Genomic DNA, 12,852 nt, shown 5'->3' on the forward strand with positions numbered 1-12,852 from the left:
ACTGCAAAATTGCAATTTTATAGCAATTTCGAAGATATCCAAGTTTGAAGACGATCAGGAAATCAAAGTTAAACCCTGCAAAGCTCTTGTGTGAACACAGAAAATGCAATCATTTTATAAAAACTTATCAAGAAAATGAAAACTTCAGTCAGTGAAGGAGCAAGTTTTTAGGATTATCAGCAACAATACATACAACAAATTTGATCAAAAATATGCAAATCAGCTAATCAATATGCATGCACATGGCCCAAAACTAATATTGTGAAATACTTTATTTTAGCACGAATTAATTTTGCTGAAAACACTTTTTGGGTGTTTTGTGTGGATTTTATTTTCACTGATTTTTGAAGAGATGAATGTAAAATATAGGAAAACAAGTATATTTGCTGGATTTTATTTTCACTGAATCATTGCTTCAGCAAGAATTACAGACATTCTGAGAATTATTAGTCATTTAGCAAAATGACTTGCAACACCTTGGTCTTTGCCCAATCTAGACTTGTCAGCGCCACTTGATTGACGAGCGCGTGGTTTGGGATTACTATTTCACAGGGGTTTTCGGCATGGTGAATTGCAAGTAGGTATTACCTAGCATGCATGTTTATTTTGTAATTATTTTCAGTAATTTTAAAAATCGCAAGTTGGCTGTTGCTTAAATTTGTCGATAAATGTCAACCCCGCGCTCATTTTAGTCAGTTGTACCTGTTACAAAAATGGACTAGACTCAACAGTCATCATACCCTCGTCATTTTCAAACAGCAGATGAAAAAGTGATTCGCTCAAAACTGTCGCGAAACTGCAGTGCGTCCAATGCTAAGAAATTTTACTTTGAGCCTTCGCGCCAACGACGAGTTCATTAGTATCCCATGTATTCTCAACACTCGGGAGTTGTTTTGTAAATTGTGCCGTCAGGTGGTCTCGAATGGTTATAACAATTTAAAATAACGCTTTGAATGCATACAACATATAACCTGTTAATATATGGTAACCAACGCATGTCTTTTCGAAGTGTTTTACCTGCATCTAGCAAGATAATGGAATGATCCCAATTGTGGGCGTGCCAATACAACGGCGCCACCAAGTCTAGATTGGAAAAGACCCAAGTGTTTTGCAAAGTTCCAAGACATATTGCTAACTGACTGTCCAAATAATTCATTGGTTTTCCAGTATCATTTTCTTCGACAAAGTAACCATTTTTGGTGCCAGAATACATTAATCTTATTTATTGTATTTTTATGAGTTTATTTATAGGCCTATATATATTTATATGTACAAGATGAGGGTATGATCATATTTATACGTATGTACTGTGATAAAGATCTCATTCTATGTGTATTTTAGTAGACGCATGAGCAAGATAAAAGGAAACAATTCGAGAAACGTAGGTTTATCTGACAATTCATTGACTTTTAATCACATCAGTTTCATACCATTATTGTAGACGGATAACACACTGTTACTGTCCAAATCAAATTTTGCCACCATGTACCTATCTATATATAGCAAACACACATGACAAGTTCAAGGGTTTACAATTCTATACAGTTTTGTACATTATCTTTCTAATGCTGAACTTCAACCTCCACCTCTCCCCAAACGCACACACGCACCCAACTATGCACATATAAAAAGTCAACAATCTTGAAAAATAAACAGTACCGACCTTGCCATGTTCAAAGATGAACAGACACCTGTATCAACCATTCAGAGAAAACATGTGGGCAGAGCACACAAATGAACTTTGAACCTCATTTTAATATTTATAAAAAAAAATACAAAGACAAAATGTAAAGTAGTAGGTCATATAGGCAAATCATGATATAAATACATATTGCTATTGAAAGAAATTACACAGTATTTACCAGGCTTGCCGACATTGACAAGTGATTAAATTTGCATAAATAGCGATGGTAAAATGTTGAGATTTGCGAGATATGGAGTAATTCGGCATTCTGAAGCAGCTGCATTTACACACAAAGACGACGACCCCGTTTTGGGCTACATCTGATAAGGACTAGATAGGAATAAGATACAGTACATTGTAATTGTAGCGTATCCAAAGACGAACGACTGTGAGAAGACAATACAGACGCTAATACACCACGGAGTAGAGGCCAATTTGATTGTAGCTATTTAAGAGTCTCCTTTCAGGGACCTCATACCAGCTCTCATAATTTCATCCACCAATAATAGGTTACTAGCGATTACGGTGCTGAAAAAAACAATAATAATATCAATCACAGGACTGATAATAAATATGGCACAACATTTTCAGAGTTTGCTTTTTTGTTTTAATTTTTAGAATTATCTATTGAGATGAATTAATTATTTTGGCAAATTTACTGAATTTAAAACCCTACGAATATAACTAATGCCTAGTTGGAAAATGTGAATTCATAATTGAAAGCCCAGGTATATACATATATTAATTCAAACACATTAGTCAAAATAGACAAAAAGCAAAATAGAAATATTTTGGAGATAGAGTATTTCATTGCTGTCCGACGGAATAGTTTGACTTCTCATAACAAGAAATGGGGATATTTTATGAAAAATGTTACCCAGTCCACTTCACAATATGTAGATTAATTGCAACTTGTAATGTACAAACCAGGTATGTAAGATGTTAATTTCAGTGCAAACTCCAATAAAAGTTTATAAATACAAAAAAAAAAAAAAATTGTAATATTTGGTTGAATAAAGTAATGAACAGCTCACTACAACTTCGTTCAATCTCATATCACGCACATCCTTCTTTCAATTACAATATCCCTGAATGTTGAGAAACAACAGTTTTGTTTTTTTGAGTGTCTTAATAAACAATTGCATTTCAAGCAGACATGCAAAAACTTGTTAGTAACGCAGATGACCAGATAGGTTTGCTGCCAAGACTAAATATAGGGAAAAGTTGAATATTTTAATTCATTTGTCTGTTCAAATTTGATTGTTTCAATAACTGACAGCGATAGTTATAAGTAACCGTACAAGCAACTGTAAAACATTTAATTTTTGCTGCTGGGAATTTTCGCAATTTGATGTTTTAATGGCATTCGTGAAGATGCACTTGTGTCGTGGGACCCCAGAGAAATATTCACCGACTCGCAAACGTTCGTTTCTAGCGAATTTAATGAGTTACACTACTTACCAAGAATGAAGTAACTGTTTTTTAACACAATAATTATCCCATATACCATGGTCTGCTGGAATTAAAGCCTCACCTAACAGATAAACGGATAACAGAGAATTCAAACATCAATGTTATAAAACAATGCTGGTCAAGGTGGTTCTGATTGTAGCAAGGCAAACTACGATGGAGAGTGTTGCTTTCTATTTTAGAGTAAAGCTGTAATCACTTTCTCTAGAGCACATTCATGCTATATTAGTGACAGAATCTCAATATAGCTAAAATGACAATCTCATTGTGAGAATATAATTTCTGAATTAGCTAATATGCTAGTTAAAAAAACAATCTACAATAATTGGTGTGAGCAAGAGAAACAGGGTATAACATAGGACCATGGAGGTAAAAAAAAAACAGGAGTTGCAACTAGTTTAAGATCAAATGTTTCATGATCATTTCTGCCATTTACACAGTAATTATAATGTTTGCTCGTTAATCGTTAATCTAGCAGCAAACAACAAATAATGTAGATAAGACAAATTGACATACTGTAGGACGGGAAATTTTCACGCAATAAAATTTTCGAGTGAAAGCAAATTTCGTCTAATTCGTGCATTTCATTTTTCGTGTTCTTCTTGTAGATGAATTATTTAAACTTTATTATTCAATGTCTGTTACTAATTCACAATAATAGGCTTAAACAAGTTGTAACTCCTGTCTTACCTCCATGATAAGACAAAAAGACAACATTGTTTGTGTCCCTACTGACCATTATAACAAAATACTGTAGAATACTTTATTTTCACTGAAAAAGCTTTTTGGGCGTTTCGTATGGAATTTATTTTAACTGATTTTTGATGAGTTGAATGTGAAATATAGGAAAAAAAGTATATTCGATGGATTTTATTTTCACAGAATCATCCTTGCAGCGAAAATAGTGAAAATAAATTCCAAGCGAAAACAAAGTATTCTACAGTAGATTACCTGTATGTGATATTAAAAAGCGCTGGTCTTTTTATCAGTATAGTTGACATAGCAGTAAATAATAATGTAAATTTGATAACTGGTACACTACCAATATCTACAGACTTCCTGTATATAATTAACTGACACTACTCTGTTCTCAGCCATGCACAAGATCTATACACACCTGAATTTACATCCAAACCAACAGGGTGACTGATATCCGTGAAATCTTCTTGTAATTTCACTATTGTTTCTTGTGGATCAAAACCCGAGTTAGTTGCCAACGTCTTGGGAATCACCAGCATAGCATCAGCAAATGCCTGTACGCCAAGTCGAGCACGACCTTTGACACTAGCCTTATGCTTCGTCAGTGCATCATGAATAGCCATTTCCAGGGCACCAGCACCAGGAACCACAGCAGCTGAAAAAAAAAATATCAATATATTTTACATGGGTTTTTCTAGAAAAAAACTGCAAGAGGAAGCACTGCAATTCAGCAGTGCCACCAAGTGGGGGAAATAGGGTTCTCCCTACCATGGTGTGGAGTTTTTGATAATTCTAAGTTAAAATGAAGCATTCTATGGCTTCCTTGGGGCCAAAATTACTATCAGACAGGTCACAGTTGAAGACACTGGCCACATGTGATCCCTGGTCAATCAGAATTTTATGGTTGCCTGGATCTGCTCCCCAGGGTAAGGAGTGCATGGCCATGGCATGAGGGCACTGTGCCCCTGTTCCCTTATTTAAAAAAATCACCGTTTTAAATATACAAGCCAGATAATGTAATGAAGAGTTGCTATCAAAATACATTTAATCCCATCGCATTTTCTCTAGGTGTCTCTTTTGTATTAATTCAAGTCAAAAGTGAATTGAGGCTTCTCTGGCAGAAAGTGCGAGTTCATTACATGTAATATACGTGTAAAATTGAAGCAACTGTTTGGTGATAGATTGCAGATTCAACATAAAATTTAAGCGATTTTTAGTAAATGACTACATGGTATTCATAAGCAAACTTTTTATTAGTAATTAATACACCTGAAACATAAGCTTTAGAGAACCTCCAGGTCACTACTCATTAATATGAAAAACTAGTAGTTCAGACAAAAAAAAAGACTTCTGTGTTCCAAGAAACAAAATATTAGGTAAGCAGGATAGGTTGTTATTTTAGTTTTTTTCCAATGGACAGTTTTTCTGTCACAATAATGCATTTAATAGACTTGAGATCAATTGTAGATGTCCTTGCAATCATGTTCTGGTCATCCACTACATCAAAGAAAGTAAATCATTTTAATGCCTATAACATTGAAAGGTTTATGTGACAGAAGTGTTATTTTTATTGTTATCCATCCATACTATGACAATTACACAGATATGAAGGTTACTGTGGAATACTTTATTTTCGCTGGAATTAATTTTCGCTGAAAAAGCATTTTGGGCATTTTGTATGGAATTTATTTTCACTGATTTTTGATGAGTTAAATTTGAAATATAAGAAAAAAAAGTATATTCACTGGATTTTATTTTCACGGAATCATCTCTTCAGCGAAAATAGCGAAAATAAATTCCAAGCGAAAATAAAGTATTCTACAGTATCTTACCGTCTTCGATAGCGTTTTTCACAGCTCTAAGTCCATCATGTATGGCATCCTTTATTTGTGTTAATGTATGTTTATTAGGTCCTTTTATCAGTATAGTTACAGACTGGGGATTCTTGCAATCTTCTATAAAAGTATATTTATCTTCACCCTACAATAATATAGAATATATATTTCATTCAAAACGCTAGATACAGCGCTCATTTCATTCTCAAATGGCAAATGCTAGTTCCTGGGCTCATTTCATTCTCAAATGCAAATGCTAGTTCCTGGGCTCATTTCATTCTCAAATGCAAATACTAGTTCCTGGGCTCATTTCATTCTCAAATGGCAAATCCTAGTTCCAGGGTTCATTTCATTCAAAACGCTAGATACAGCGCTCATTTCATTCTCAAATGACAAATCCTAGTTCCAGGGTTCATTTCATCCTCAAATGGCAAATGCTAGTTCCTGGGCTCATTTCATTCTCAAATGGCAAATGCTAGTTCCTGGGCTCATTTCATTCTCAAATGCAAATGCTAGTTCCTGGGCTCATTTCATTCTCAAATGGCAAATGCTAGTTCCAGGGTTCATTTCATTCAAAACGCTAGATACAGCGCTCATTTCATTCTCAAATGGCAAATCCTAGTTCCAGGGTTCATTTCATTCAAAACGCTAGATACAGCGCTCATTTCATTCTCAAATGGCAAATCCTAGTTCCAGGGTTCATTTCATTCAAAACGCTAGATACAGCGCTCATTTCATTCTCAAATGGCAAATCCTAGTTCCAGGGTTCATTTCATTCAAAACGCTAGATACAGCGCTCATTTCATTCTCAAATGGCAAATGCTAGTTCCTGGGCTCATTTCATTCTCAAATGCAAATGCTAGTTCCTGGGCTCATTTCATTCTCAAATGCAAATACTAGTTCCTGGGCTCATTTCATTCTCAAATGGCAAATCCTAGTTCCAGGGTTCATTTCATTCAAAACGCTAGATACAGCGCTCATTTCATTCTCAAATGGCAAATCCTAGTTCCAGGGTTCATTTCATCCTCAAATGGCAAATGCTAGTTCCTGGGCTCATTTCATTCTCAAATGGCAAATGCTAGTTCCTGGGCTCATTTCATTCTCAAATGCAAATGCTAGTTCCTGGGCTCATTTCATTCTCAAATGGCAAATGCTAGTTCCAGGGTTCATTTCATTCAAAACGCTAGATACAGCGCTCATTTCATTCTCAAATGGCAAATCCTAGTTCCAGGGTTCATTTCATTCAAAACGCTAGATACAGCGCTCATTTCATTCTCAAATGGCAAATCCTAGTTCCAGGGTTCATTTCATTCAAAACGCTAGATACAGCGCTCATTTCATTCTCAAATGGCAAATCCTAGTTCCAGGGTTCATTTCATTCAAAACGCTAGATACAGCGCTCATTTCATTCTCAAATGGCAAATCCTAGTTCCAGGGTTCATTTCATTCAAAACGCTAGATACAGCGGTCATTTCATTCTCAAATGGCAAATCCTAGTTCCAGGGTTCATTTCATTCAAAACGCTAGATACAGCGCTCATTTCATTCTCAAATGGCAAATCCTAGTTCCAGGGTTCATTTCATTCAAAACGCTAGATACAGCGCTCATTTCATTCTCAAATGGCAAATCCTAGTTCCAGGGCTCATTTCATTCAAAACGCTAGATACAGCACTCATTTCATTCTCAAATGGCAAATCCTAGTTCCAGGGTTCATTTCATTCAAAACGCTAGATACAGCGCTCATTTCATTCTCAAATGGCAAATCCTAGTTCCAGGGTTCATTTCATTCAAAACGCTAGATACAGCGCTCATTTCATTCTCAAATGGCAAATCCTAGTTCCAGGGTTCATTTCATTCAAAACGCTAGATACAGCGCTCATTTCATTCTCAAATGGCAAATCCTAGTTCCAGGGTTCATTTCATTCAAAACGCTAGATACAGCGCTCATTTCATTCTCAAATGGCAAATCCTAGTTCCAGGGTTCATTTCATTCAAAACGCTAGATACAGCGCTCATTTCATTCTCAAATGGCAAATCCTAGTTCCAGGGTTCATTTCATTCAAAACGCTAGATACAGCGCTCATTTCATTCTCAAATGGCAAATCCTAGTTCCAGGGTTCATTTCATTCAAAACGCTAGATACAGCGCTCATTTCATTCTCAAATGGCAAATCCTAGTTCCAGGGTTCATTTCATCCTCAAATGGCAAATGCTAGTTCCTGGGCTCATTTCATTCTCAAATGGCAAATGCTAGTTCCTGGGCTCATTTCATTCTCAAATGCAAATGCTAGTTCCTGGGCTCATTTCATTCTCAAATGGCAAATGCTAGTTCCAGGGTTCATTTCATTCAAAACGCTAGATACAGCGCTCATTTCATTCTCAAATGGCAAATCCTAGTTCCAGGGTTCATTTCATTCAAAACGCTAGATACAGCGCTCATTTCATTCTCAAATGGCAAATCCTAGTTCCAGGGTTCATTTCATTCAAAACGCTAGATACAACGCTCATTTCATTCTCAAATGGCAAATCCTAGTTCCAGGGTTCATTTCATTCAAAACGCTAGATACAGCGCTCATTTCATTCTCAAATGGCAAATCCTAGTTCCAGGGTTCATTTCATTCAAAACGCTAGATACAGCGCTCATTTCATTCTCAAATGGCAAATCCTAGTTCCAGGGTTCATTTCATTCAAAACGCTAGATACAGCGCTCATTTCATTCTCAAATGGCAAATCCTAGTTCCAGGGCTCATTTTATCCTCAAACGACAAAAAGCTAGATATAGTGCTCATTTCATCCTCAAATGGCAAAATGCTAGTTCCAGGGCTCATTTCATTCTTAAATAGCAAATGCTAGTTTACAGAACTTGTATCTACCAATGATACTTACTAGTACATGTTCGTATACTTGTCCAGCAAATCCTAGACAATCAGGAGTCATATCATCTACAGAATTCATAGCCATGCCACCACATGCTAGTGCAAGTCTGCAAAATAATAATATTAATACTGTAAACCATTTAATTTTCGCTGCGAGAAAATTTTATTATTTTACGGCATTCATAAAGACACTATTTCACGAAAAGCGGTTGTCAAGAGAATTTGTTGCGTGAAAATAAAGCTGTTTACTGCATACCAAGTGTATTCGACCACACGCACCAAGTAACATGCTACTGTAACTATATTTAATCTCTTCAGTATAAAATATTTAATTATATAGTAAATTATTAATAAGTATGAGAAATATTATATTTTGATAAAGACCTGATGTTATGGGTACAAGCACACACAGAACACTAATTACATTACCTATAGTTGGGTGTACGTACCTCTCCATATTACGTCTCTTTGCACGTCTCAATGCCACGATGCCTTCCTTAGCCAACATATCAAGTGATAATGGATCAACTCCCTACAGAATGTAGAAGAAAACTGATGAGACTAACTGCTGGTGTGATGGAGGCATCAATTTTTACCAAAACTTGTTGGCGAAAATGAGTAATTTCCTTGACAAAAAAACTTGTTTCTATGGAAACAATGGCTTTGTCATTTAAGTGAGGCCATTTTGAACTGAACATTGGTTAAAATGCAACAACTGAAGTTCTTAAATAAAAACAAGTCTTGTATGCTAACCCAACAATTCCTTTGGACTTTCAAAAAAGAAAAATGTCAAAAGTTTTCATCAATAATAGGACCAGTAAAAAAAAAGGAAATACAGTTTTTACAATAGTATGCAATATTACAAACCTTTTGGTTGATGACTACAAAACCTTTGTCATCAGTGTCACATACTTTTTTTTTTAGTTCAATAACTTTTTTTACTTTTTCATCAGTAAACTGTCTTTCAGCTTCCACTAGTTTTTCTCTTTCTGCTGCCGACTTGTAAAAGAATCCTGCATTTACTTCACTGAAATAAAAGTAACATGTATTTAAGAACAAGTTATAGAATCTACCACATTTTCTCTATTAGTTGCGCATGTGTTTACATCATTGACTGCCTATAGTCAAACTAACATTTTTTTTATATAATAAATGCAGTTTTTGACTTATTTGTGTTTCTAATAGAGCAAATATGATAAAGGTTGCTGGTGTTCATCTGACCATAGAATTACCAAAAAACCATTTGGTAAGATATATTGTGAAGCACTGAAATGGGAAAAGCGACAAAGCTATACAATCTCCTATACATCTCTTCAAAATGAAGTTTTCTACAAATTTAGATAAATCAGGAGGAATGACCATTTTGAATGAGGTGCTTTGTACAAAACAATGTCAAGGATGAATTGAAAATCAGCAAATTGTCAGCAAAATCAGCAAAGACAATATCTGGTTTCAAACAAGGGAACAGGGGCGCAGCGCCCTCATGCCATGGCCATGGCCATGTGCCCCCTTACCCTGGGGAACTGATCCTCTGGCAACCATAAAATTCTGATTGACCAGGGATCACATGTGGCCAGTCTTCAACTGTGACCTGTCTAATACTAATTTTGGCCTCAAGGAATCAATAGAATGCTCAATTTAATCAAAAACTCCACACCCTGGTAGGGAGAACCCTATTTCCCCCACTTGGTGACGCTGCTAAATTGCAGTGCTCGCTCTTACAGTTTTTTTTCTAGTTAAAACATACCTTTTTTCATACTCCATAGATACATTACATGTCAGAATAAAAGCATTATCAACTCTCTTTTTCATGTCAGGGTGTCTAGCGCCATGATCCATCACTAAACCACGGATTAGTTGAGTATCAGTGTCGCTTCGATGCATCATTTGCATAATCTCAATCATATGAAGATCGATAGCCTCAGACGACTGCTTGATTGCCAGAACCGCATCAACAATTACCTGTCAAGTCATAAACAAAATTATACATCTGCATCAGTGTGGTATTCTCAAAAAACAGCATCAGTTTACGTACGAGATGTAATTTAGAAATCACATTTTTTAACAAGTTCATACAATCTATTCAAAGCGGGGCAGTCACATCTGCGTATACGACTGATGGCCATAGTACGTTATTTAGAATTAAGTGTCTACCGATGCATTTTTATGTTTTTAGTGGATGTTATCATCATCATGAAGCAGTGAAAATGTCTCATGGGTCCCACAACACAGACTTTCAAAATTTTGACTTTACGAATGCCGTTATCACACAAATTAGCATGTTTCTCACCTCTGTTAATATATCGGCTAACTCAGCATGCACCTTAGTTCGCAGTGATGTACTTGCAACGCTGATTAATGTATCTCTATCCATTTCTTTGGATAGTTTGACTTTATCCAGCGTTTTCAAAGCCTCTTCTTTCGCAATCTCGAAACCCTCTGTTATAAGTCTTGGATGTACACCCTGTAAGTGAAAAGAGATTCATTCATGTCAGTGTTCTTACAAAACATGCCTCGTGGCTTTCATTTTATCACAGGTTTTTCACAAAAACGCAAGTAAATTCAATTGACATTTTGTAAAATGTAGAATGCATATTTAATGAAACAAATTTGTTTCCATAGTTAACATTTAATACTATGCCAGTCCCACAGAATGATTTTATTATACTTTCTAAACTGTTGAAACAATTCTGCCCCATATATTGATTTTCTGGTGAAAACATCTATCATGGAATTTTTTGGAAATGACTGAACCAAGTTGATGTACTACGAACTACAGCCTGAAAACAACAGGTTGGCTTTAGTTGGGGATACCAATGTCTTGCAAGAACTTACCTCAGATACATAGAGATCCGCTTGCTTGAGTAATTCTCCAATAATAAGACAGTTGGAAGTTGTTCCATCCCCAGTAATGTCATCTTGGGCAGTGGCCACTTTGGCAATCAAAGAAGCGGTAGGATGTTGAATTTGCTGCAAACACAACATTCATGTTAATTATAAATTCTAAGAACTACAAATAATTGGGAAAAAAAGAAATTCATCTAAACTTTTGATAATCTCAAATGTGTTGCATACACAATTATGTTGCTCTATATTACCAAGAAAAACGATGGGTTATATACTGTAAAACATGTTGAAAAAGCAACATACTATTTTAGCGAACTGAGGTAAAATGAAGTAATAGCGAAATGCTGATTTAGCGAATCTCTTGTCTTTGTTGATTTCCCGTTTTCACAATACTTGTCTGTCGCCTGCCAAAAATGCGCTGTTATCACCTCCAAAAAATAGTAAGAAAAACTGCCAAGTGTAATAAGGAAGTGTTCCAGATTATTAAGTTTTCTGTGTTCTTTACAAAGTGTGTGTCTGGAGAAAAAGACGTTGTTTGGTCGCCATTTTGAATTTAATCATTAGCGACATCTTAAATTAGTTAAATTAAATTAGTAAATTAGCGAATTAGTTCTCTCGCTAAATTCGCTAAAAAGACATGCTCGCGAAAAAGACATGTTTTACAATAGTATTGATCTGAACTCATTGTTATGTTATTTGCTGTAAAAGTGAAAATATCTCACCATTTCATGAAGCAACACATTACCATCCTTAGTTAATTTGATATCACCACTGCCAGATACCAACCTTCGTGTAATAAAGAACAATACATGTAATTTATTTGTTTTCTTGTATACATGGGATATCAAAATCACTAATGAATTTTAAATTGCATGTGGTCGTAGAAAATATTTTCTAGTTAAATAACATGCGTTTTGAACGTCAGATAAGTTGACTTGAATTTGTTACGATAATAATACCAGTACATTTATTTGTGCGACTGACCAACGCAGTCAAACTAAAATGAGAAAATATTGTATTATATTATATACGATAATAAGTACAAAATACGTAAATAAACAAAAATCTGTTACACATAAAGTGATATTTGCGAAATTTACCAACACTTTATGCTAAACACGTGCTTTTATGCACCATCATCACAGCTCCTAATACATGCTGTCACATGCCGGCCATGAGCATGATACAAAGTAACGATTAACCTCCGCCAACTCACATTTTGATGGTTCCTTTTGGTCCGAGATTCGTCTTGAGTACATCCTGAAGACCTCTTGCTGCACTGATATTGATAGCAAGTGCTTGAGCAGCTCTAGCAACTTCAGCCTTTGGATTGAGAGACTTGATAGCCGACGCCATTTTAGATTCCTAAGGTACTCAGACTGCCGCGAGATTTTGCGAGACTTCTTGAGATCCTATAATTTTTTTTATAAACCTATAATATA

General features: G+C 35.5%; 1 protein-coding gene across 1 annotated transcript; it reads right to left on the bottom strand.

The window, feature by feature from the left end:
* Positions 1-1,735: 1,735 nt before the first annotated feature.
* LOC100369983 (T-complex protein 1 subunit zeta) lies at positions 1,736-12,800 on the bottom strand. The gene is made up of 12 exons (XM_002739377.4): positions 12,627-12,800; positions 12,133-12,196; positions 11,399-11,533; positions 10,854-11,027; positions 10,311-10,525; positions 9,431-9,590; positions 9,013-9,095; positions 8,574-8,670; positions 5,686-5,833; positions 4,272-4,508; positions 3,146-3,218; positions 1,736-2,212 (listed from the first exon to the last, which is right to left on the bottom strand). Exons 1-12 carry the CDS (start codon positions 12,764-12,766, stop codon positions 2,134-2,136), a joined length of 1,605 nt encoding a protein of 534 aa, XP_002739423.2. The 5' UTR covers positions 12,767-12,800; the 3' UTR covers positions 1,736-2,133.
* Between the last annotated feature and the right edge of the window lie 52 nt (positions 12,801-12,852).

The sequence above is a fragment of the Saccoglossus kowalevskii genome, chromosome 16 (genome assembly GCF_978046115.1).
Source record: "Saccoglossus kowalevskii chromosome 16, keSacKowa6.1, whole genome shotgun sequence".
Taxonomy (NCBI): Eukaryota; Metazoa; Hemichordata; class Enteropneusta; family Harrimaniidae; genus Saccoglossus; species Saccoglossus kowalevskii.

Excerpts from the sequence above, each read along its gene's own strand:
- LOC100369983 (XM_002739377.4), bottom strand. The coding sequence starts at position 12,766 with ATGGCGTCGGCTATCAAGTCTCTCAATCCAAAGGCTGAAGTTGCTAGA. Across the intron at positions 12,197-12,626 it reads CCAAAAGGAACCATCAAAAT|GTTGGTATCTGGCAGTGGTG; the intron begins GTGAGTTGGCGG and ends TATTACACGAAG. Across the intron at positions 11,028-11,398 it reads CGGATCTCTATGTATCTGAG|GGTGTACATCCAAGACTTAT; the intron begins GTAAGTTCTTGC and ends TTTCACTTACAG.